The 21,870-nt window shown below is 48.7% G+C and overlaps 1 protein-coding gene across 2 annotated transcripts in view; it reads left to right on the plus strand.

Annotated features, from left to right (window-relative positions):
• Nucleotides 1-21,870, plus strand: part of LOC146859662 (astacin-like metalloendopeptidase) — a 298,576-nt gene that overhangs the window by 133,610 nt on the left and 143,096 nt on the right. For both annotated transcript variants that reach the window (XM_085646722.1, XM_085646721.1), the window contains exon 6: nucleotides 5,379-5,554. In XM_085646722.1, the coding sequence (XP_085502848.1) occupies nucleotides 5,379-5,554 (176 nt within the window). The remainder of the gene's footprint in view (nucleotides 1-5,378; nucleotides 5,555-21,870) is intronic.

Below are 21,870 nucleotides of genomic sequence, written 5' to 3' on the forward strand. Positions count from 1 at the left end.
ATGATGGTAAATGCGACATGTTTCTCACAAAGTACCTTTGGATGTGTCACGCAAGATAAACAAAAGATTCACAGGGAGAACGATGCGTCGGTTCCTTGCTTCGGGGAAGGCGATGCATCTGTTCCTCTGTGCTTGCGCAAAGTAGGCAATGCGTCTGTTCCTTACCAGAGAGGTGGTGATGTCTCGATCTCGGGTTTTGTTTCGGTTGCCGCGATGCGACGATCTGGTGCAATGCGACAAGATGGCGTCTTTGATGCGATGCGATGACGTGAAGGTGAAGCGGGCATGCCCAACGGCCGTGAGGCGACTCTGGAACTTCTGAACCATGACAGGCCCTGTGACACACCTCCTCGGTGATGTGACGGTGAACCTTGCGGTGGCGACACGCTTCTCTGGTGATGTGACGACAACAGCTGCGACTGAGACTCGCTTCTTCTCGTTGAGTCACGCTTCCAGCTCCCAACAATACGCAGGCTTCTGCAGACAGAATTCCAAGCAAGGAAATTCAGGGGGGAGCTGGGGGTGAAGTCTTGTATCCCTGAGACTTCAGCAGGAGGCAAGCACAGTTCAAGCCCTTGAGATTCTTCTTCAAGATGATGAAAGTTCAATAGAAGTTCCTTCTCCTTTCCTTGGCAATGAGGAAACCACTGCAGGCCAACCCCAGAAAATAGCACACTGGTAGTCAACTCCTTCAGCTTCTCTGGTTCTTCTCCTTGGCATAGATCCATCTTGAGTCCCACAAGTGATCTAAATTCTTATGGTCTAGGCCCCAATATTTATACTAGTAAATCCTTTGTCCTCTGAAGGCAGAGGGTGCCTGTACCTAGCCAAAACCAGTTCAGTGCAGCTTCCTGGCAGAAGGTAGAGGCAGCATTGTTGAAAGCAGACCTGGCCCAGGTAGCTGAAAGGTAATCTCCTCTCCCTACTCTCTATTCTATGAGGGCTCAGGGGAGTGAAAGGAAATCTCCGCCCCCCACTCTCTATGCAGCCAAGGTCCTTTTCAGCCCAGCCCTGACTCATCAGACTGCTGCAGCCCATGCCATCCTGTCACTCACAAACCAGACATGCAATACACAACCTAGCAGAGGCAGGCTGGATGGTTAGGCAAGAAAATACCCACTTTCTAAAAGTGGTATTTTCAAACATAGAATGTTAAAACCAACTTCACTAATAGATGTATTTTATCATTCTGAGATCAGGCATACTAAATTCGTTTTTCTACCACGTTCCCTGGGTTAGTTAGGATTATAAGATGTTATAATCAAACTGCCCATTCTGGCCCATTGGGACAGGTAGCCTTGCAATAGTGAAAAACGAAATTGGCTGTAATTCACTATCAGGACATGCTACACACACCAGTGCATGTCCTACCTTTTACTTACAATGCACCCTGCCCTTGGGCCTACCTTAGGGGTGGCTAGCAAGTAGAAAAGGGAAGGGGTTTAGGGACTGGAAGTGGGTGCACTTACCAAGTCGACAAGGCAGCACTAGACTGCACACAGGCTCTGCAATGGCAGGCCAGAGACACACTTTACAAGCTGCTTCTGTGGGTGGCACAATCAGTGCTGCAAGCCCACTAGCACCATTTGATCTACAGGCCCTAGGCACACATGGTGCACTGTACTAGGGTTTGACATGTAAATCAAAAAAGCCAATCATGGAGTCACTAATCCATTACAATACTTTACAATAGGGAGCACTTGCACTGTGGCACTGAATGGCAGTGGCACAGTGCCCAAAACATCTAAAACCAGTACAACATATCAGCAAAAAATGGAAGGGAGACTCACACCAATGGTACAAGGTCTAACACTCACCATGGCAACCCAGTTTAGACCTGACCATATGCAAATTAGTCTTGACCTTTCGTCTCCTGGAAAAAGTTCAGCCCGAACTGCCATACCAGGTCCTCCCTTGACCAGAAACAAGCATCCTAGGACCGGTTTTGGGGTTTCACCCCTCATCAGCCAGGTTAGCTTTAATCCAGTGGCACAGTGAGCCCGGGACCCACGTCTGGGTATACCCAGCGCACTTAGGGCAAGAAAGCAAAAGACACACAGTTGATGGATGGGATGCAGAACAAATCAAAACATTCACCCCAGTCAGGAGATCTGGGTTAAATCCGTCATTCTTTTGCTCACCGTACCACCACAGTTTAGACCTGGTCATGTGCAAATCAGTCTTGACCCTGAGCCTCATGGAAACAGTACTGCCTAAACTGCCAAGCCAGGTCCTCCCTGGACCAAAAACAACCATCCTAGGACCGGTTTCGGGGTTTCTCTCTTCATCATCCAGGATTGCTTGAATCCAGTGGAACAGTGAGCTCGGGACCCACATCTTGGCATACCCAGTGCAGTTAGGTCGAGAAAGCAAAAGACACACAGTTGATGGATCGAATGCAGAACAAATCAAAACATTCATTAGACCTGGCCTTATGTAATCAGTCTTGACCCTGTGCCTCATGGAAACAGTCCAGCCAGAACTGCCAAGCCAGGTCCTCCCTGGACCATAGACAAGAATCCTAGGACTGGCTTCTGGCTTTCACACCTCATCACCCAGGATAGCTTGAATCCAGTGGCACAGTGATCCCGGGACCCAGGTCTGGGCATACCTTAGGATGAGAAAGCAAGAGACACACAGTTGCTGGACAGACTGCACAACAAATCAGAACATTCATCCCCAGTCAGTAGATCTGGGTTAAATCCATCATTCTTTTGCTCACCGTACCACCAAAGTTTAGACCTGGCCATGTTTAAATCAATCTTGACCCAGAGCCTCATGGGAACAGTCCAGCCCAAACTGCCAAGCCAGGTCCTCCCTGGACCATAAACAAGCATCCTAGGACCGGTTTCAGGGTTTCACCCATCATCAGCCAGGATAGCTTGAATCCAATGGCACAGTGAGCCCGGGACCCACGTCTGGGCATACCCGGCGCAGTTAGTGCGAGAAAGCAAAATACACACAATTGATGGACAGAATGCAGAACAAATCAAAACATTCACCCCCAGTCAGGAGATCTGAGTCAAATCCATCATTCTTTAGCTCACCATGCCACCCCAGTTTAGACCTGGCCATAATGAAATCAGTCTTGACCCTGTGCCTCATGGAAACAGTCCAGATGGTACTGCCAAGTCAGGTCCTCCCTGGACCAGAAACAAGCATCCTTAGACCGGTTTCAGGGTCTCACCCCTCATCAGCCAGGATAGCTCAAATCCAGTGGTACAGTGAGCCCGGGACCCAAGTCTAAGCATACCCGGAGCACTTAGGGCAAGAAAGCAAACAACGCTCATTTGATGGACGGAATACAGAACAAATTAAAACATTCACCCCCAGTCAGGAGATCTGGGTTAAATCCATCATTCATTTGCTTACCATGCCACCCCAGTTTAGACCTGGCCATATGCAAATCAGTCTTGACTCTGTGCCTCATGGAAGCAGTCCAGCCGAACTGCCAAGCCAGGTCCTCCCTGGACCAGAAACAAACATCCTAGGACCAGTTTCAGGGTAACACCTCTCATCAGCCAGAATAGCTTGAATCCAGTGGCATCCAATCACTGCCCTTGGAAGAATTGATACACTGAATATTCGTAGATATACATCTGGAAAGCGGTGAAGATATAAACAAGCCCTGGTACATAGGATAGATTTGCAGTGTCTGCCCGTCCATAACTAGGCTGGTGAGCTGTTTAGGAGTGATAGGTACGGTGGTAGATATTGACTCCACTGCTTATCAAATAGACACAGGTTTTGTCATCATTCCTCTGCTTGTTTTTGTGGACCCATAGCTGGCTTAGTTTGATGCTTATTGTTATACATATCAAAGAGAATAGGTAGTCACCATTAATTCTAAAAAGAGAAAGACACAGGCTACTGCGCATTTGTGTTTGTATTCTTGAAAAAAGAAGAAGGGACACATGTATGGGCCCCTATGCATTGCTCTTGCACTACGCAGCCTGGTGCAGGAGTGATGCAATGTAAAAATGAGATTTGTGATGCTACACAAGGCAACCTTGCGTGGCCCTGGGTGGCTTCATAAATCTTGGGTAATATAATGCAGAACAAATTGCTGCTCTGCATTACTGTTGCCAGGGAGGTGTTTCTATGGGTGTTGCGTGGGTGTTCCCAAACAACGTCCATGGATTTTTAAGCATTCACAGATTTACTAGAAGTTGTAAACCTGTTACTGGGCCAAAAATCTGCGCATCCCCAGCTTAGGTGTAACAGGGAGAAGTGTGTTTATATGCCTTCTGCAGCACACATAGAAAGAGGATAAAGCTTCAGGGGGTTGTTTTTGTGGGATAAGGTGCTCCTTTCATCCTGAAACAATCCTCCTTACACTGCAGGCACCCTTGCACCAGAGTGCAAGTGTGCCTGTGTTGGCACTAGGCTTCCAAAAGGGCGCCAGCACCGGAGAAAAAGTGGGAATGTCCTGTATTAACTTAAAAACTGTGCCTTCCTGCCCTTTCCCCATCACTCAGTGCAGCACACCAAGGTGACCTGCTGCGCTGCACTGGAGAATTCCCATAGAGGCCCATGTTCCAGTGTGAACATGGGATTCTATTGGAATTCTCTGCGGCATATTATCAGGCCCATTATCGCCACTTTAGCGGCAGTTTTCTGCTGCTAAAGCGGCGATAATTTTAACGCCGTGCTTGATAATATGCCCCTTTGTGATTTCTCTTCAATCTCTGAAACATAGAGTAGCAGAGGAAGAAGAATAAGTGGGAGTTGGGGGCAGAGTCCTCTGTGTAAGAATGTGAGGTTCAATCTTAAAACTGACATTCTTAAAATATAAATATTTGCGGTCCGCTATGGGTCACCCTTCCTATAGGTGCCCAAGTAGTGTTTGTGAAACATTTAATGGGGTCACACATTCCAAGGATCAGTAATCATTATAATAAGTTATGTTCATAATGTTCACAAACTTTTTTAAAAAGTCGCGAGCCTCGGCCCCTTGCCTTACTTTACACAGTGAGACCAGTAGATTGCTACTCTAGGAAGAACTGTGCACCCCAAAATGAAGAGACAACACCCACAAAGCCAGATCATGCACAGAGAAGGCAAAGATATAGGATGCTGAGACTATTGGAGAGGTGGTCTCCTTTTCTCAGAGTGTGCCAAAAGGTGTCCCTAAGAAACATGGAGAAGAGACCCACAATGTGCCAAATAAACAAAAAGGCAGGGGTTATTTTTGGGCAAAAGAAAAAAGTGTGCACAGCTGTTGTGGTGGGTCTGACGTTTTTTAATCCTTCTTCTGATACTGTTGTCTCAAGGGTATCTAGTTCTCTTTGTTACTGAGGCTGCTCTCAATGAGGCCACTGTTCTCAGTTGTGAGGAGTTCTCAGAACTGTCTCTCTTTTACTCCATGTCTGTCCTAGTTGCTGGTCTCACATGGGAAAGTCCGGCGGACCCCAGAATGTATCACTGACAGGTGGTTGCCTATTGAGAGGAAGCATCCAGCATGAGCTCAACCATGCCTTGGGCTTTCACCATGAGCAGAGCCGCAGTGACCGCGATGACTACGTGAGGATCATGACAGAGTTTATTTCAGATGGTAAAGTAACCCTCCACTCTGACCAATCACTGCTACTGACCAGAGAGAACTGTTTTCTGTTGTTGATTGAATCATGTAATTAACAAACATTTTAGTTAGAGAGTGATGCAAGGATCACAAACAGCCAACAAAGTGAAAGGCGAAGGGAGGCTGAGGTATTTGTTCTTATCAGGAGCCTTCATGCTCTCGCTGTCTGCCAACCACATAGTACAACTCTCCTGAATTAAGAAATGATGGCATTATTGGCCTAATACACGTTAAGTTCAATGAATGTAACCAAGACAGCTTAGTGCATGGCACAGAAGAGTGGTGAGGTACAGGCTGTACTCTATTATCTCAGAACCCACCCAAGAGTCAGTGTCCTTTGCACCCGGTGTGGGCCTTGTGCATTTACTGATGTGCATCTCTGAACTCAGGGCCACCCCTGTGTATCTGTACGAACAGAAAGGAATAGGAAGAAACAGTGTGAACTCTGCGCATCAGTAAAGATTGAGTAGAATATCAGGCATCAACCTGACCACTGTGTATTTAGATTTACTGGCAGACAACAGTGAGATAGAAGTACATCTATATATGCTAATGAGAGGATTTGACTCCTGTGTGATTGTCGTCCAACGGTATCAAAGGGTGTCCCAAAAACCAGAGTCATCTTTGAGTATTTCTGTTGACTGCATGGTGTGTCAGATGCTAGTTTGACTTCTGTGCATCTCTGTTTGCTGAATGACATATTGGACGCCAGTGTGACAAATGCAGCAGCAAAGACCACTTTTTCTGTGAAAAAATAAGAAACTCCAGATCAACAACACAAAAAAGACGTGAATGATTCCTGCTATCCCATACTGCTCTGATCCCAAGGGCACAGCTTTTAATCTCTTCTTGATCATCAGTCTAAGTGACATCCTTAGCGCACTCAAGGCTGCTTCTAAGAAGACAGCATCCCTTCAGGGAGATGTCCTCATACCTCTTATCAACACAGTCAATGCCTCCCTCATCTAATAAACTTTCCTGGACAACCTCATACTGGGACATGTCCTCGCACTGCTAAACACGTCCACCCTAGGCCTACACAACCTTACCAACTACTATCCCATGGCACAATTCTATTTTATAGCAAAAACCATCCAAAGAGGTGTCACCCTACAACTTTAAGAGAAGGTCACCAATAGCAGCCTCTTACAGTGTTTCTAATCCAGATTCAGATCTCGTTTTAGCACAAAAACAGCTACTATACAAAGTTAATACCAATATTCGCACCTCTCAAGACACAAATGGTCTTTTGCTAATACACTCCTGCAATGGTTCATCTCCCACCTCACCAACCTCATGGAACCATCTGAATGACACAACCTCTGCTTCATAATCTCATCAGAGGATGACATTCAAAGACTCAGATCTTGATTCAAGCTCATTCAGAAATGGATGTTCATCACCTACCCAGAAGGCACCTCACCTATGACAGCAACCAAAGGCTGAAGCCTGGTTCAATCCTGGCTAACAGAGATGAAACTTGACAGCTCCTCCCCAGCTGACAGCTAATGTGAAAACTCTAGAACTCATCCTTGACAGTGACCTCTCTTTGAATGAATGCATTGCCAAGAAAACCAAGAAAGAGTGGGATTAGCATATACTCCTGAAACAAGCATTGGCAATGCCAATCGGTCTCGCCATTAGGATCTTATATGCATCCCGTACCTGAATGTGCCCTTGTGCAACGTAACCGGAGCTTATGTAAAGCGCTCCAATACCTTCAGGTAGTGTTCGCGCTATAGAAATCTGTTGCAGCTTGTGGTGAACAGCTGTAACATAGCTCCATCGTGTTTTAACAAGGCGGCATTATAGGTGAGGTCAGTGCTTTAAATAACAGAGGGCCATATTATCAAGGAACGGCGATAACATTATCGCCGCTTTAGCGGAAGGAAACTTTCGCTAAAGCGGTGATAATGGGCTTGATAATAAGCCCTTGTGAATTCCCATAGAAGCCCAGGTTCACACCAGAACCTGGGCTTCTATGGGAATTCAGAAGGACTTATTATCAAGTCCATTATCGCCCCTTTTGCGTCAGTTTCCTGCCGCTAAAGCGACGATAATGTTATCGCCGTTCCTTGATAATATGGCCCAGAGTACCTGCACTACTAATTTTCCATTTAGACTACAGTACCTGTTACTTCTGAGAAGCGGCAGGACTCTCCCATTAGATGGATTGCAGCAGTTCTCAGATGTGCAGGTACTCTGTACAGGACAGTACCTGCCCATTTAATGCATTGGGTGGGGCAAAAGTCTGTTGCACCAATGGGACTGCAGGAGCAGCCGCCACATTATTACTTTTGCAAGTGGTGGCCTTGTTAGGAGAAAGAACACCCATTGTCATCGAGGAGAGCAATATAAACACTGTATAAACACTGTCGACGGAAGAAGAAAACTTTTGCCCACTCAATGAAAAGTGGGCAAAGCCAAAGCACCTCTCTGCAGTTATCCAAAAACTATTTTTGAGTTGGTTATAGGTATGGTCACAGGTATGGTGACAGCTGTGATTTCAAGCTGTACCTTAAAACCATATGTCGCAGACCACTCGCAGACTCGGCGCCCTTAAAAGGCCAACGGTGCAGTGTACATACACTGTGCTTTCAATCACTGCCGGGACGTTAAATGCCACTGCTTTGAACTGACCCACACACTAAGGAATCTTCTAGTCTCTGCATCCTACAATAATAACACCTTCTGCATTTAAAAAAGGTTTCCTTCTTCGGCCTCCGGTTAACTCTCTCGGGCAACAACTAAAACTGCACTGGCAAATAACTGCACCCAAAGAGTGGACACAAGTCAGAATCCCGCGAACTACATCATATGAATTGACTGTCCGGCTCAAGCCCCTCCTGGCACTCCATGGAGCGCTCGCATCTGGACCCAAAGTCACTAATCACTGAAACCAGTAACATTTACCATCACTCCAGAAGAATGCTCTTTTAAAACTCTACCGCTGAAATGAGTTTCCCCCACACAACTTTTTTGAAAAGATAGTATAGACAAACTGATTGTGGTATTTACAGGCAACCAGAAAAAAACGATTCAGACACTGGCGCTGCAATAACTTCTTGGCGAAGTTAAGCTCTTGGCGATCACACGCACACATCTGCTCATAGATGCCATGTCATTTGATAATGTTAAATCTGCTGTGAAGGAAGCGCACGGATGGCAACCCGCTCCCTCCCAGTGAACGCATCCAGTCAGCACTGCGTATCGCTTCCACCAGGCAAACAGACGAGGTGTATCATGTGTACGAGGAAACTACAGACAGACATGAGTATTAGTTAAAGACTGGCCGGGGGAGAGAGCACAGAATTACCGGACGCGTTTTAAAGTCAGTTTTAATTACTGCCGGGCCTGTAACCTGGCAAGAATGATTCAGTTGAAAAGCCCTACTCCTACCCCACCTGTGGAGACTTAGCATTGGAAGGTCTGCAAAAGTACACATGAACACATACATTCACGTTATTATAGCACACGTGACGTTATACACCGACAAGTACAGCCCTGTAAATAAAAAAACTTGGAGATGGAAAAGGAGTAAACTTGGATGTATTTACCTCTGAGCTCAGGGGCCTGGCTAACCTTCTCCGATGGCTCCGTGTGTTGAGTGGCGGACGTGCCTCTGGGAGGAAACTTACTCGCCTCTAGCCGGCGCGACAAACACGCACCTATACCTCTTCGCCATGTGCTCCCCACTGCCCCTGAGGCCATTTTCGGGGCCACAAGTAGCGTCCGCCATTCGCAGCCACCAGTCCCCACAACGAAATAGCGAACCAGGGTGAGATTTAAACATAGTCACGTGATTCTCTGTCCACCATTAGGAAACACCCCACGGGCGTGACGAAGAAAGTAACAAAGATGGCACGTAACTAGTGCTAGCTGGGCTTGTGTTCTCAGTAGGCTTGTGGTGAGACTCAGCACCTTGGGGGGGAACAAGCACTGGCAAAGCCAATAGGGGCGTTGTCAAAGTATTTTATTTTACACAGTACCTGTAGTGGGCACTTCCACGGGGGGAGGAGTCTGAGACACAAGGAACCGCGGAGCTGGCAGTGCATGCAGCAGCTGAGGAGCCGTCTCTTATCTCCTCAGCCAGCATCGCCCAGGGCTGCTGCTCGGGGACACGCCGCTTTTATGGTGCTTCTGGAGTGCTAACGGAGCAAGCGGCCAGTTCCCAGCAGCTCTGCCTCCCGCCACAACCGCCATTGTCTGGGCTGCTTCCTGCTTCGAAAGTGGAAGCGGGCCCGGCTGGCAAATGTAAGCAATGCACGTCCTGATTAACTGGAAACCAGGAAGAGAGCATGTCATCGCGTGCGCGATGTTGTGATAAAGCTGCACACCAGAACAAAGTGTGCCAGTAAAGGGGCCAGTAGCCTTGGAAGGATACCAATGACGACATAATCGTCATGAGGTGGAACTAACAATCCGTAAACCAATTGCAAGACTGTAGTTACTGACCTAAGCCAATAAAAATGATGGGCGGAGCTTAAACGAAGCTTCCCCACTAAAGTGTATACTGCATGTCTCGGAGAGAAACTGCCTACGCGCTGCCTAGGCGAGACCTTAAAAGGGAACTCTACTTCCCCTTAATGAAAATCAGGTCAACACTATAAGTACTACTTGTATCCCACTTTGATGGAGGCAATGCCATACTCAGAATTAACTCCAACTCCACACTGGCTCACCTGAAAGGCATCCCACATGTTGCAGCTCACCTGAGGAAATTTGACCACATCGCCCTACAGTAAGGAACTTTGCTCGCTCTTCCTACAGGCCTACATTGGGGCAGATTTACAAGCCCCATGCGCCACTGGTACGTCACTTTTTGTGATGTACTGGTGGTGCATGTTACTGCTCCATATTTACAAGGACGGGAAAAGCCACCCTGCGTGGCTTTTCCTGTCTTTGTAAATATGGCCCATATAGACGCAGCACTTTGCGTTAAAGGGTCCTCCCATGGGTATTGCTGTGGGTGTTCCCACGCAACACCCAAGGAACAAGACACATTTCCAGATTTACAAGGAATCGTAAATCTGGAAATGCATCTGAATGCTACGCCACCCTACTGGTGGTGTAGCGAGGCGCAGCGAGGAGAAATGCTTTAATTTCTCCTGGTATTTTACTCTTTCAATGCGTGCTGCATTCTACAGCATGCATTGAAAGAGGAAAATGCCTGAAGTGATTGTTTATGTGCAGGAAGGTGCCCCTTCCTGCTCAAAACCAATCTCCCCATGGCGCAGACATCCTTGCACCATGGTGCAAGGGTGCCTGCGCCGGCACATGTCCGCAGTTTGTGCGCCAGCACAGGGGAGAGCACAGGAATGTGACATATTATTGTAAATATGTCGCATTCCTGTGCTTTGGAAGTGCCGCAGCGTGGCGCAGCCAAAGGGCTTGCGTTGCCGCACTGCAGCACTTCCTTGTGAATCTGCCTCATCATGTTTAAAAGCAAGGAATGCCAAAACGTGTTTCACGGCTAACATGGATTGCATCATGACGCATGTGCAAGGCTTCAAAATCAGACCATATTCATTAGTGATTTATAGTTCCTTGGATTAATCTTGATAACAAATTAAATTAAAAATGAAAAAGGTATTTGCTTCGCGGTACAAAAAGAAGCGAAAACCAGTCACAGGCCTGCAAATCCCACGCATCTGATGGAACAATGCACCATAAAAACCACAGAAAAAATACAGCAAAATCAATCCAAAGCGCGTAGCAACATGGATGCACCCTGACACAGCGCAGGGGCCAACTCGAAACCCAAAATCCCCACAGACTACCAGCAAGGAACAACGGGGTCGGGGAAGGCCAAAGAGAAGAGGGAGAGGAAGACAGGGTGCAGACGTAGGAAAACAAGACCAGCGTCACGGAGGTGACAGAGCACTACTAGCAACTGATCCACTTGCAGACCACCTGGATTGCAGTCAGAGTGCCGGGGAGACCAATCCAGGAGGTCAAAAGGCTCCGACATGACGTGACTACCTAAACAAGGCACAATCCCGCTGCCAACAGGAAGGCAGCAACGGCGACAGGAGGTGGCAGCCCAGTGCCACCGGAGGAGCTGAAGGAAACCCAGGCCACAGTCATCAGTGTGGAGATGGTGCAAGGAGTAGGGAGTATGGACACAGCTCAAGAGGACCTGACACAACATCAACAGGGAGTACAATGAACAGGGACTGTGGGTACTGGGGGAGTGGCCACAATGACATACATGCACAACGAGGTGTAGCACACCGCACACCCACAATCACCCAGTTCCATGGGCCCGATCCCCTTGGCACACTGCAGCACACACACATAGCATGAACAGCACACCCACATTGATGACAATGAGGAACAACGCGCATAGCCGACACTGCAGAACAGAGGACACAACTGGCTCTGCACATGCACAGAAACATGCCTACTACATCTGACGGAGCCGGAAACTGTGAAATGGAAATGTATGCGTACGACATCACATCCGTCATGTAGACCAAATGTACACTGTCCCGCAGAAGAATCCAGCACCCCCCAATTAGTCACAATGTACATTGCCATACAGTCTGCATGCAAACCTGCACCATTCGCCAACATTTATGTCAATGCAAAGTCAATACGCACCTCCCTTTCACATATCAGAGGGGCACATAACACCTTCAGCAGAGCACAGAATACAACACATCAGTGATGCCGGAGAGGACCACCACACTGTCGACACCGACGCCCTACAGCAGCAAATGGATATCCCACACAACCCCCCACCAGGACCCGGACAGCCAAGCTACTCAGAGGAGAACACTGAGCCTGCAACAGACCACACAGCAGGAAGCACCCGCAAGCACAGCTGGCTCACAACACTTCACCCACCTACACATCGCACCCCAATGCCATTTTCCTGCACGCCAAAAGGAGGTGGCCCAACAGGTGTGGGTGGGGGTCTAAACCATGGAATGCGAACCAGGACACATATGTAGGTGTCCATCACCCTTCAGGGGCAACCAACACCCCACGAAGGAGACCCACACTGCCATAGAGACACATGCAGTTGCACATTCACAGTACAGAACCAAGGGCAGGGGAGCTCAAATATCAGTCACACACCCATATTAGCTCTGTGTACGACGGCCCTGGCCACTTCCCTTAGGAATTGAGTGGGTGACGACAAAGCTACATGTCTAAGCTCCAACCCGCTGCCTGCGGTGACACGTCTGCATCCGATGTACACAACACAATGTAATGGCATAGTGCCCAGGGCCCTCATGCATACAACAAGACCACAGGGACACACGCAGATATCATGTTGAACTGGCTACTGGCACATGCGCCTGGCCCCTTTATTGGCAGGGCCACATGTACAGTGATGCCTGTGCTGGATGTGTGTGGGGTGAGTGTAAGCCATTCCACACGAATGTCTGGTGCTGGCAACCACTTGAACATTAGACACCAGTGCAACGGAAACAGAAAACAAATGCATAAAAGAGTCAACTGCTGAGCAACATGGAGGGAGCCGGGCAAAGTCCAGAGGATAGCCAACATGCAAACAGAAGTGTCCATGAGTTTCAGTGCACTGGGGATGGGACACTAGAGATGAGTGTGCCCATGTGATGAAAAAGTCTCGGATTGTGTCCCTCCGACAGATACCTGATGCAGTGTGGTGTGTCATACCTGCATCATCTTCCCCATCAATGTCTCAGGGCCCCCACACTGTTTGAGGTGACATAGCTGCACAACCGCTCCACAGCTCAAAACTCAATCAGTAACAGACAATGGTTTGCGGTGCACTGAGTCACTGGCACCTGGAGTGCTGAGCAGGGTATCCGGCTGATGTTGGCACCCACGACAGGTCTGAGCAACTCCGTAAGTCTGTCAGGACCACCTTGACGGCTGTGGCAGATGGCTGTTGGAGGTGGTTCTTGCGATGGTGGCATGTGCCTCCTGCGGTGATGCCACGTCCGGGCCTGTCAGGACTCGATTTGGTGTGTGAGCCCTGGTGGGACACTGTTGGGTCCGGAGGCTGCGTACAGCGCTGGGCCACAAAGAAATGGCAATGATGACCCCAAGACCGACGCTTCAGGGGCCATTCAATATCTCAGAAGAAGTGGTCCCGGACTTGACCAGCACAGAGTTAGTGGCCCCGGATGCACACGCACCCAGCCACGGGACGGTGACTTGCGGTGAAGTCAGATGGGCCATGCGACCTGAGTGGGTCACCATCAATTTCCGAGGTGGATGTTGTGGAGGGTTTGGGGGGAAAGTGGAAGATGTCCTCCAGGGCATGACGCTGAAAGATTTGATTTTATCCAGAAGCAGCAAATGGAGGAGTGGAATGAGACAGCCTTGTTGCCAACACCAATGCGGTATCAGCTACATGAGGATGAAAACTGCCACCTAGTCCATAGACTCAGATGCCACCAAAGTTCGACCAGAGAGTGTACATGATTGTCGGGGAACAGATTTAGTTACACCGGGGCTGAGAGGGGATGCTGTCTGCGATGATGCCGGTACGCTGATATGAACTCAGCCATTGCACAATGAAGAGTCTGTGACCTACTGGACCGCAGTGTAGGCCGGAGGCAATGGTCAGCAGTGGCCCACAGCCACATGTTGTTGGCTGGCGAGGCACAGAGTTAGTGACACAAGGGCAGTTGTCGGTAGTGTTCGATCACCTCCGTAACGATGATCTTGTTCCCTCCGGACTGCAACGCGTCATCCTCTTACGCCTCTCCGTGCGTGTGATGATATGTATTCTGCCTTTTGAAAAACCCATGTTCAGTTCCAAATCTGTGACCCACTCATGCGAAGCGTAGGCCGAGAGCAATAGTCCGCATAGGGCCACAGACGTGTGGTTGTGATGCCATGCACAGACTTGTTGGCACCACATCGATGTGAGAATAGTGACTTGTCCTATACCTTAAATGGTGCTCACTTCCATGGTGTAATCAAGACTCAGTCCCAAATGTGTGAGCTACCTGACCGTGGTGTAGGTCTGAGGCAGCGGTCAGCACGGCCATTCACCAAGTGTCGCCGGCATAGGTTGGATGGCCCCACCAGCCTGCGTAGTTCAGGTTCAGTGGCACCACGTGTTGGCACACCTCTGTGTATGTGACCCGGGTTTCGTCCGGACTGAGCCGCATCTTCCTCTTACTCCTCTCCGTGAGACCACTGGTGTGGCCATTCGTGATTTGCGCCTAGGTGCTGGATGTGGGACCTACTGGTCCGTAGGGTAGTCCTGGTCCCTCATCCACGTATCGCCGGCTGGCGTTGAACAGGGTTAGTGGCACCATGTATCGCCGGCTGGCGTTCACCAGGGTTAGTGGCACCACGTATCGCCGGCTGGCGTTGAACAGGGTTAGTGGCACCACGTATCGCCGGCTGGCGTTGAACAGGGTTAGTGGCACCACGTGTCTCAAGAAGCCCATATGGAACTATGCCTCACTGATCGGGTGGGGCCTGGTGCTGTTGCCATTGGCTCTGATTTTGGGTCACTGCCATTCATGACTCAGGACACAGTTTCACACATGGGACCTACTGGGCCGAGGAGAAGGCCTGAGGCAGCAGTAGAGTACGTCAATGAAAAAGGACTAAAGCGGGCCCGTGTTATGGAGGCCATGATGGTCTGAGGAGGCTGCCAAGGTCACAGGACTCGGTCTTGTAGCTTGAGCCGGAATGTGGTGGGCCCTCCTTGACACACGCCGGTGTTGGCAGGTGATCAGTGAGGCCTGGCTGCGCAGGGGTGGGCCTGACGGGTTCATGGTCCGGCAGGCGCACAGCGTCGCAGGCAACTCCGCTCTAGAGGACGGCGTCAGCCTCATGGTGGGTGAGAGGCGCCACCCTGGCAGAGACGTTGGGCTTTCCGGAAGAGGACCACGCCCAGGACTACGTGCTCCTTATTCATAACCCTACACTGGTGTGGTGTCCTCCGGGCCATCCCACTCCGATCACGCTTAGGGGGGACGGCGTAACAGGCAAGATTTCCGCGAGGTCCCCCACTGGCTGTGGTGACATGGTTGCGTCCACTGTCCACTACACTCCATACACCAGAGGTGTATGTCGCCATGGATATGGGTGTGTGCTGCATACTGCAGTCTGTCCAGCACATCTTCTCCACTCTTGGCATTGTGTACTTTACTAATCATGGTACTACTGCATCCTTCACACATGCCTGTTTGCCACCTCTCCCTACATTCAGCTATTGTGTGGCTGAGGTGCCATGCCGTTGACTGCTCATGATCACGGCTTGGCCAGGTAACCATTATGAGTCGTTCTGTCGTGTCTGGTGGGTGGGCATGTTGTTGTGGATGTTGGTTGTGATTTTGTGACGTGTGCATTGCCAGAGTTGTGATTTGCATGGTTGTGGAGTTGAGGTGAGTGGGGTGTTCATTTGGAACTTGCCAAGGGGCTGTGCATTTCCCTTGTTGCCATCCTGGGTACGCTGGTTGATGATGGACCGTTGGAGGATGAAGGAATCATGCACACTGGCTGTGTATTTGAAGGCGACATTGTTGGAGATTCCACGGTGTTCTGTTGTTGCCTGCACATTGTGGTGGGATGTGTGATTTCTGTTGCGGTGATTGTGTGCTGTGTCACCAGGGGGCAGAGGTGGAACACGTGCATGCACCCTGCTATGGCGTATGATCCTTGCTTGGTCTCCAGCGTGACCTGCGCATTGTATTGGATGTATGGGGACTGGGGTACCAGGGTGATGGTGATGTCCAGAACAGGTGCTAGGGACTTGGATGTGGCTGGCAGTGAGACTCCTCTGACTCTGGCGGGTGTTGGTTTAGGGGTGCCAGGGTCCAACAGGTGCAGCCGAGCCAGCAGCCTGGTGTGGGGTGGGATGTTGGTTGTCTGCTGTGTTGGTGCAGTAGGGCTGTTGGGCGATGATGGTCGAGATGCGTGAAATGGTTGTCCCTTTCAGCCTGGGGTGAACCATGACATTGTCAGAGGTTGGGTCTGTGAGGCTGGTACGCTTCCTGGGGGTCCGCTGTCTTTGTCTGCGCTGCGTCTGTGGTGGTCCGGGGGAGGGGGTGTTCCGGGTGTGGGTTGTGGTCCTAGGGTGGTGTTGGGAGGGTGTTCTGGCCCTCCTGGGTGTCCGGGCCACATGATGGGTGGATCCATGGCATCTGTTGCCCTTCAGATGTGGCCCTGGGCTGTGCTCGCGTTTGTTGTGCAGGATGCCGTCCGACTTTACACTAGGTCAGAGCAGGTCTAGATTTCCTGGTGCTAACGCACCTTATCGCCTGTTTTGTGTTTTTATGGCAGTTCTGTCTGGTCGTTGAGAATGTTGAGGTGTGATGTTGTTGCGGCTTCTGGCACGGGAACACCCACTCTGCATCTCATTAGCGATAGTTGCGGGGGGCCTCTATGGCGAGGTTTTTTGCGGCTGCTATCGCGGGTAAACTGGTGCTGTGGGCTGTTAACACCAGCTTGTGAATGGGGCGATAGATTTATCACAACTTTGGCTGCGATAAAGTGCCGTTGACTCAGCGATAGATTCTTGTGAATATGCCCTCTAGTGTCTTTAATGTGTTCAGTTATTTCTAGTAAGGCTGTTTCCGTGCTACAGTTAGCTCTGAAACACGACTGACTTGGGTAGAGCAGATTATAATTCTCCAGGTAACTCAAAATGTGTGAGTTAACATGCTTCTCTAAGATTTTTGAGAATACCGGAAGAAGTGAGATCGGCAGTGCTTAATTTGTGCCGGTGCTGTCCGGTGCTTAGCACCGGCCCTTATTTCTCAGGGCCGGGTCTATGACAACTATGGATGTGTTTGTATTTTTCATTTAATTGCACATATGTTAAGGAGCCCTCTCAAACCCGTTGTAACTCTACCAGGTTCTGTGGCACTGAATGTATATTCTGTGTGTAGTAATGTTTTTGAAAACGTCACTACGCATCACGAGGCATGTTTCTGTTTCGGTCCTGTTTTTGTCTTTCCGGATTCTGTTCACACTCACGGTAGATTAGCTATTTCTCACAAACTGGGTCTGTCTTTCATCTTCATCATATTCACGTTACGTAATCTGACGTTTCAAAAACCATGGACGGCACTTACGCCCAGTTTTCACTCTTGCACTAACACGGGAGCATTTGTCTTGCGGCCCGTTTCGAACAAGGACAGGTAACTTGCTATTCTATTGGGGTCATTGCCTTGGTCAGTTATAATATGAGATGCGTTCACATCGTAGGTTTTACCAGCCTACTATTAGGTCTCGTGAGCCAAAGGCTCGAAGAGACATTTTATATGTGAGTTTTTCAAAGTGCTACCCAGTCTTTTGGCTGGCCTAAACCTTGAGTGCACGAGATCACATGCACGTGCACAGCTGCTCCTCTGCTCATTCCATTCCCCCCTCCCTTCTCACCCAGCCCTTTGATGCTCTGCTCGATTACTTTCACTTTCGCAGCTTGGACCCTTGCATTCCCCCCTCCCTTCTCACCCAGCCCTTTGATGCTTTGCTTGCATCTCCCTCCTCCCTGGGCGTGAAGGGAGACAGAGCCACCCTGCTTGATTAATGGCTTTGCATTCCCATGTGTTCCCGTAGTAAACAAGCCCGAGGCGCCAGCCGAGCACAAGGCTCACGGCCAAAGATCACACAATGGGAAGACTGCAGTGCAGAGCTGAGCTCCTCGCCCCCACCTTACTTTGCAGCAGGTACTCTGGCAGCGACTGCAGCTTGGTTTGAAGGGTGCCACGTGCTTACCAGGGCAGCGTTTTATTTTCAGGAAGCAGGCCTTCTCGTGAGAAGGCATTCAGTGTGTTGTTGATTTAAGCCCCTATTGGTCCCAGGCACCGACTTAGATGTGGTTGTTTAATTTCACGCCACGTGATGGGAGTGGGCAACCGTCCACCACGTTCACAAAAGAAAGTATTTTTGACACTGAAATCACTACAGTCAAATCACAGTTTTGGTGCATTTACTAAATAAATACATTTTCTCACGAAATCATCTCGAATTTTGTGTTGTGCAATTGACTCGGGCACAGCACAAGAGTTCCAATTTTCATAGCAGAGAGACTGCTTGCAGAATCACGTAAGAACCCCAAATAATGTCTCACTTGCGTGACCACCTTCAAAGTAGGACCTGCGATGGCACGCTTAAATGTCAGAGAACACGCCAATAAAAGGTGCGGACTTCATATTCCCGCAGTGAACATAGATAAACATGTCCCCTCTCTCGCAAAACCGTGTGTGCTCATTGTGAACTGAATGCACAAGAAGGCTTTTTAAGCTTTTGCAGGGCAGGCCTCGCGATGGGCTGAACCCAGCATGCAATGCGGTTAGATACCTGTCTGACACTGACGCATCTGTATAACACAAAGCACTTTTCCCAGAACACTTGTTCTTTCAAAGGAAGCTGGGCGCTGGGCCACAGCTAAAATGTTGCCTACTGCAGCTAATATGTAATTGTAATAAATGCCCTGTCTGAGGGCAAGGAAGGCAAAGGCCCGACCCACGAGGAGCCACATTTGTTCGATCTACCAATCATTTAAACCCACCATTATATAAGTAGCCATCCCTTCTTCTGCATGTGCCAGCGCTGAGCTGATATTAATTGCATTTAAAGCTGTGCTTATGTTTGTTACTGGATTTTGGAATTGTTTGACATGCTGTTTCTCGAAATCAGCAAAAGCCAAAGTCTAGGTACGCATGACAACTGAGTCATGGAGAGCACAGATGCCTGGTGCTAAACGGGTGCTGGTTTGGACATGTGTGTGCAGCACAGGCATCGAGCCCAGTGGTGTAACAAACATGCTAAGGTCCCTAGTCCAGTCATGCAAAATGGCCTTTCAATCTCTTCATTACATTGTGGCATATGGCCATCATTGGAGTTCACAGGGCCCCTCGGATCCCTGGCCCTGGTGCTTCTGCACCTGTTGCACTGTTTAGCGTCACGCCCCTAAATGAGTTCAGAAAACATGTGCACATCTATGCTGGAATCTATCAGTCAAGGATTGTGAACTGTAGGGCCTGGGCATACAGTGGCCTCTCGCACACTGTACAGTGTGTTAAATGGTGGCACGTCTGTTTCTACATGGCTGCTACATCCAGAATCTTGTCTATGAATTGAGCCTTTGCTCCATCCTGCTATACATAAAGATACACTCAAATGCACAGTCGTGCCCACTTACAACCACCTAGATACGCACACATAGACCTACTTACATTTACAAACATAAAAAAAACATACACATGCCCACACCAGTGGTATACTCATCTGCCAACTAGCTCGATATCTCAGAGTGAAATGCGCTTGTATGCCAATTTTTGACATGAGGACTCATTTCATTTTAAAAAATAGCGCAAAAACCACATTTGCCGCAAACAATAGCGTCTCATGCTCTGACGGTTTGCGTTGTTCCTGCACTTTGCTATAATTTACTGTCAATAACGGCATATTTACACAACAAAGTGTAATGGCTTCATTTTGAGAATTTCACGTCAGAAGCATAATGCAAAATTTCCCAAATTACATGAATTACAGTAGCATAATTTAAATTTCACCCCGGCTGAGACCACACATACATAAACATGCAAACACAAGTCTTAAAACACACATACACTTGCAGCCATCCAGATTTATACATAACATAAATATTTGTTCACACACCTACACACACATTGCACACTTCCATAGCCACTCACAGGACCACACACACAAACAAATTCCACACTCACCAAACTGACCACAACTAGGCCTTTCTGGATGTATAGTATAATATCCCTCACCCCGTGCTTCCAGGGTATTCAACATGAACATTTTAGAAAACACAGCATGAAAGACATTTGAATGGAGATTGTTTGCCTATATGTTGGTGGGTTTCATATCCAACTGGTTTTGATATTGGGTAGTTCGACGATTGAGTTCTAGTCAGAGATTTATGTCTCCTCTTTAGGTCTTTCCTACAAATAGTTTGTTGTCAAGACCTATTGTGAACCATACAGTACTTACAATGGGTTTTGGTTAGCCCATTTCATGCTAATGTTTGACTTTCTTGTCAATATTGTTTGCTTCCTCTTCTTGTATTTGTTACTCCCATGAAGCATAGTTTTTTTTTACAATTCTCTTGATTGGATGACTTGTATCCTTCTACTGCTCACATTTAGGGAGCTACTTTTTTTCTTTTTCATTCAGCACTCCATATGAGTGCTTGTGCTGTCTTGCTCTTTGCCTTATGTGCTGCTTCCTCTCCAAATCCCTGCCCCTCTGCACTGTTACCACCCACGCCTAGTTTGTCATTTGCTTTCCTCATTGCTCCCCATCCATTTTTAGGTCTCGCGGAGCCCAGCGCATGCGCTGGCTCGGAGAGACATTTTGTAGTCAGGAATTTTCAAGTGCTGCCTGTGGCCTAAAGCTTCAGTGCACGTGAGCGTGCACGCGCGCAGCCGCCAATCACTGCTGCGCGCGCACCACTCACGTGCTTGCCACACAGCGCTCCCGTCCAAGCGATCGTGATCACTTTCGGTTTGATCGCGATCGCTATTACTTTCGTTTTGCATACAGCCATTACTTTCGTCCTCGGTATAACTGTCAAGAGTATCTAAATGCAATGAGAGTTTAATATGGTAAATGACCTCGGACTAAAAACCTAGGCGAGCACGCAGACTATATTATGCAAATGAGAAAGGCATCTCTAACTTGTAGTGGGCACTATATGTTCTCTCCCGTCTTTTTATTCCCCCCACCCCCCTTTTCTCGCATACAATTATGTGTTTTCGGCTCTTTCCGTCTCCCTCTGTTGCTTATTCTGTCACTCACTTTGCTCACCACTCTGTCTCTTACGCTTTGTATCTATCCAGCTCTTTCCATTCTTCTTTCGCTATCTATTTGTACTGATCTGGCCTGCCGTCTTTTTCATCAGCACCTGCCGTTATTTCCATCGCTCTTTATCCACTCTCCCTTGACTAGTCTGTCTCTTTGGCGGTTTTCTTTTAAGATACTCTCTCTCTCCTTCTACCCCCTCTGTCAATCATCTCTTTGAATATGTCTCGACTCAATAATGTTTCTTTATCTGACTCTACTGAAAGCAGTCTCGTGTCTCTGCCTATGCCACACTCCCTGCTCACTCTTCCTTGTCCTGCAGCTGTCTCTCTCCGGTGCTGACACTCTCACACCCTCTGAACGTAAATGAAAGGGGGTCTGCAGGAAAGAGGCATCAAATAAACAGGTCACAGAGTGACGGAGAAAAATGTTTAGGGGGTTTCTTTTTTGACATTTGAACTACTCGGTCTCTATCTAGCCCCCCACCCCCTCTCCTTCGCCCCCTTACCTATATCTCTTAATTTACATCGTTCATTGCATTGGCC

Source organism: Triturus cristatus, chromosome 3_1 (assembly GCF_964204655.1).
Source record: "Triturus cristatus chromosome 3_1, aTriCri1.1, whole genome shotgun sequence".
Classification (NCBI taxonomy): Eukaryota; Metazoa; Chordata; class Amphibia; order Caudata; family Salamandridae; genus Triturus; species Triturus cristatus.